The 3,856-nt window shown below is 37.1% G+C and overlaps 1 protein-coding gene across 1 annotated transcript; it reads left to right on the plus strand.

The window, feature by feature from the left end:
* Window positions 1-409: 409 nt before the first annotated feature.
* LOC147401525 (small ribosomal subunit protein cS23-like) lies at window positions 410-1,576 on the plus strand. Its single transcript, XM_086442831.1, has 2 exons — window positions 410-792; window positions 1,157-1,576. Exons 1-2 carry the CDS (start codon window positions 505-507, stop codon window positions 1,436-1,438), a joined length of 570 nt encoding a protein of 189 aa, XP_086298957.1. The 5' UTR covers window positions 410-504; the 3' UTR covers window positions 1,439-1,576.
* Window positions 1,577-3,856: the final 2,280 nt, after the last annotated feature.

A 3,856-nucleotide genomic window follows, 5' to 3' on the forward strand; every position in this document is an offset into this window, starting at 1 on the left:
TCTTGACCTAATCCAATCGAATTAATGAATCTACGAACCGAATGTGGTCCGTTTCATTTCATGCTTAATCTAAAACCCATCTAATCTGAACACATGCCTTATTTCACATATCAATGCTCAAATTTTTTTAACAATTCTAAAATAATATAATTTTTTTTTATAAAAAAATACTTCGTTTAACTACAGGTATTGATGCTCCAACTACTTTAAAAATGTTTAAAACGAATCTTTTTTCGGAGCAGATTGGGGTGTATCTGAATCTGATTTTTCATATATTTTTTTTAATCGATTCGGACAACGGGGATATTTCGAATCATGTCAGCCCATTATATCTTACTTTTTCGGAACGGATCGGTTACCGGGTAAAATCTGACCCATTGCCAGGTCTATTTGTCACTGTGCTGAGCTCAAAACTAAAACCCTCCCTTATCCGGTTTTGAGAGAAACAGAGAGGAGCAATTCTTCTCCAAAATAGAACCATCTCTCTATATCTCCACACATAAGATGTTATCCATGGCGATTCAACCTGGTATCATTGTCTCTTTAACACAAACCTCGTTCCCTCCTCGGAAACTCTCTTTCAGACCCTTCAAAGTCTCGGTTTCTATAAGTCCAAAGTCCTCTTCTCTACCTTTATCCACAACTCTCGAGCTAAAAAGGGGATCCATTGGAAGAGAGTTACGAATCTCTGCTTCAGCAACTCCAGCTGAAGCAGTTGAAGAAGAAGTAGCACCCATTGAGGATTCCACCTCTGCAACTCCACAAGAGTCCGAACCCACCGAAGAACAAGTGGTTCTAATCTTAATCCCTCTTATCTTTCTTGCATTTCTTTCTTTTGGGTATTATCTCCCTTCTTCACAAAAGCACACATCAAGTGTTTTTTTTCTTTTTTTGGGAAAATTTCTGATTGTTCTTAATCACAGAAGGTTTTAAAAAAAAAGTGGGTTTTAATTCTATCCCTATCTCACATTTTCTTCAAATGGGCACTTTTTTTTTTTTTGGCAATTTCTTGGTGTTCTTAATCACAAAAGGAAAAAAAAATTGTTTTAATTATCCATGTCTCACATTTTCTTCAATTGGGTATGTTTTCTTTTTCATTTCAGTCTGTTTCTATGATTGTTTTTTGTTTGAAAATTTCAAATAATCGATTTTGTAGAAGCTTGGTGTTGTGGTGAAATTGATGAAGAAGCCAAGGCTTGTATTGAAGTTCATTTGGATGGAAAAGAACATTGGTCTTGCTCTGGACCAGGTGATACCAGGCCATGGCACCATTGCTCTCAGTCCTTACTACTTTTGGCCGAGGAAGGATGCTTGGGAAGAGCTCAAGATGAAGCTGGAGAGTAAACCATGGATCTCACAGAAGAGGACGATTATCCTTCTTAACCAGGCTACAGACATCATCAATTTGTGGCAGCAAAGTGGTGGCAATTTGCAGTAAATGTTAGTTTAGAAACTACTATTTCTGTAATTCTGTCTTTTTATTGCTGTAAATTGGTCTGTTGTACTTGTACTCCTCAAGATGCTTGCATTTCTTTCGATTTATTTTTAATGAAGTTTTGAATTTCTTTCCTTCTCATACTATTCTGCATCACATTCTTATCTCTTGATAGATTTCAGTATCACTTCCATGAACAAAACTGTTTTCTGATGAATGCAAAAAAAACCAAACAAAAAAAATTGATGAATAAAATACTTTATTGAGGGGGGCGGTCGAGGTGTGCCCTAAAACCCCAAGGAAAGAAACAAAGCGAAAAAGAAAGACCAAAAACAGTCAAGAACTACACAAACGATTACAAACCTAATCCCACCTCACCAAGTGGTCTTAAAAAAAAAACCCTCTTGCTTCAATCAACACTGAGCTCCAATGAAACAAAAGACCAAGAATGTCGATAATTATCAATTGAACTTCTTGTTCCTTATCCTCGAGCACCCTCGTTTTTTCTTTTGTGCCCTTATGCTTTGTTGGTGTTATCTATCTTCAAATTCTTCTCTTAGTTGTTTTTTGATATTTTTGATATATATATATATATATATATATATATATATATTTTTTTTTTTTGATAGGTAAAGTTTTATTTATTAAAAAAAAAAATGGAAAATGCAGTCGGTCAAGGAGGTCTCCTAACCATACAACTTGAAAAAAGAAAAAAAGAAAAAAAGAATGGAAATAGTTCAAATTTAGTGATTAAAAATTATATTGATTAATTAGCTCTAATCAGGCTTTAAAGCATTACAAGGTCGTGGATATCAACAACACCCAACTTGGACATGATTCCTTCAAAGACAGTTTTGCTAGCACCTTTAGTAAGAATATCAACGAGTTGTTGAGATGTAGGTACAAAGGAAGTACAAATTTGTCCAGAAACGATCTTTTCTCTAATAAAATGGTGATCAACTTCAATATGTTTCGTTCTGTCATGCTGAACTGGATTTGTTGCTATGTTAATAGCTGATTTATTATCGCAATAAATTGAGAATGGGATTAGCACAGGAAGACACAAATCCGTTAGTAAGATCTTGAGCCACAACAACTCACACACTCCAAGTGTCATAGCTCTGTATTCAGACTCAGCACTCGACCAAGAGACCACATCCTGCTTCTTAATTCGTCAAGTTACCAAGTTGCCACCAACTTTATTATAATACCCAGAAGTAGACCGTTTATCAATCACTGAACCAGCATAATCTGCATCTATCCATGCCTCAACACAAAGATGACAATGATTACTGAACAAAATGCCTCGACCAGGACATCCCTTAAGATATTTAAGAATGCCATAGACAGTAGAAAGATGAGATGTTCGAGGCAAGTACATAAACTGACTTACAACACTAACAACATAGGTAATGCCAGGGTGAGTCAAAGACAAGTAGATCAATTTTCCCGCAAGACGCTGATACTGACTAATATCCGACACACACTCCCCCTCAGAATCAGTCAACCTGTGATTCTGCTCAATAGAAGTATCAGTTGGACGAAAACCAAGCTGACCAGAGTCACGTTGTAAATCGAGGACATACTTACGCTGAGAAATAAATATACTAGAATGGGATCGCGCAACCTCAATACTTAGAAAATAATGAAGATGCCCAAGGTCCTTAATCTCAAATTGACGTCTTAAGTAAGTTTTTACCTCGACGATGCCATCATGATCATCTCCAGTAAGAACAATATCATCCACATAAACAATCAGAGCAACAGTTTTGCCTTGGGAGTGACGCAAGAAGAGGGTGTGATCAGCAGAACTATGATGGAACCCAAATTGATGCATGGCCTTAGTAAAGCGCTCAGACCATGCACGAGGAGACTGTTTCAAGCCATAAAGAGAACGACGAAGACGATAGACATGTGCAGGAGAAGCAGGTGTAAGAAAACTAGGAGGTTAGACCATATAAACTTCTTCTAGAAGATCACTATTGAGAAATACATTCTTGACATCCAACTGAGAAAAAGGCTACCCTCTGGTAGCTGCAACATAAAGAAGAACGCGAATGGTGGCCATCTTGACAATTGGAATAAATGTCTCCTGATAATCAATCCCATAAGTCTGAGCATAACCTTTGACCACCAGACGGGCCTTATAACGAGCAATAAAATTATCTGGATTATGTTTAAGAGTGAAAACCCAGCGACAACCCACAACTTTCCTACCAGCGGAAGAGAAACAAGTTCCTAAGTCTGAGTCTTTTCAAGAGCATTCAATTTATCAATCATACCTGCCCACCACTAAGGATGAGTAATACCATCTGCAGCAGTAGTAGGAAGAGAAACAACGGAAACAGAAGCAAGAAAACTCCGATAGGAGGGTAGAATTAGATATATAATTAGAAATGGGATAGGTACAAGTGCGCTTAC

This window comes from Akebia trifoliata, chromosome 5 (assembly GCF_017979445.1).
Source record: "Akebia trifoliata isolate Shusen 1 chromosome 5, ASM1797944v1, whole genome shotgun sequence".
Lineage (NCBI taxonomy): Eukaryota > Viridiplantae > Streptophyta > Magnoliopsida > Ranunculales > Lardizabalaceae > Akebia > Akebia trifoliata.

Excerpts from the sequence above, each read along its gene's own strand:
- LOC147401525 (XM_086442831.1), top strand. The coding sequence starts at position 505 with ATGTTATCCATGGCGATTCAACCTGGTATCATTGTCTCTTTAACACAA. Across the intron at positions 793-1,156 it reads AACCCACCGAAGAACAAGTG|AAGCTTGGTGTTGTGGTGAA; the intron begins GTTCTAATCTTA and ends TCGATTTTGTAG.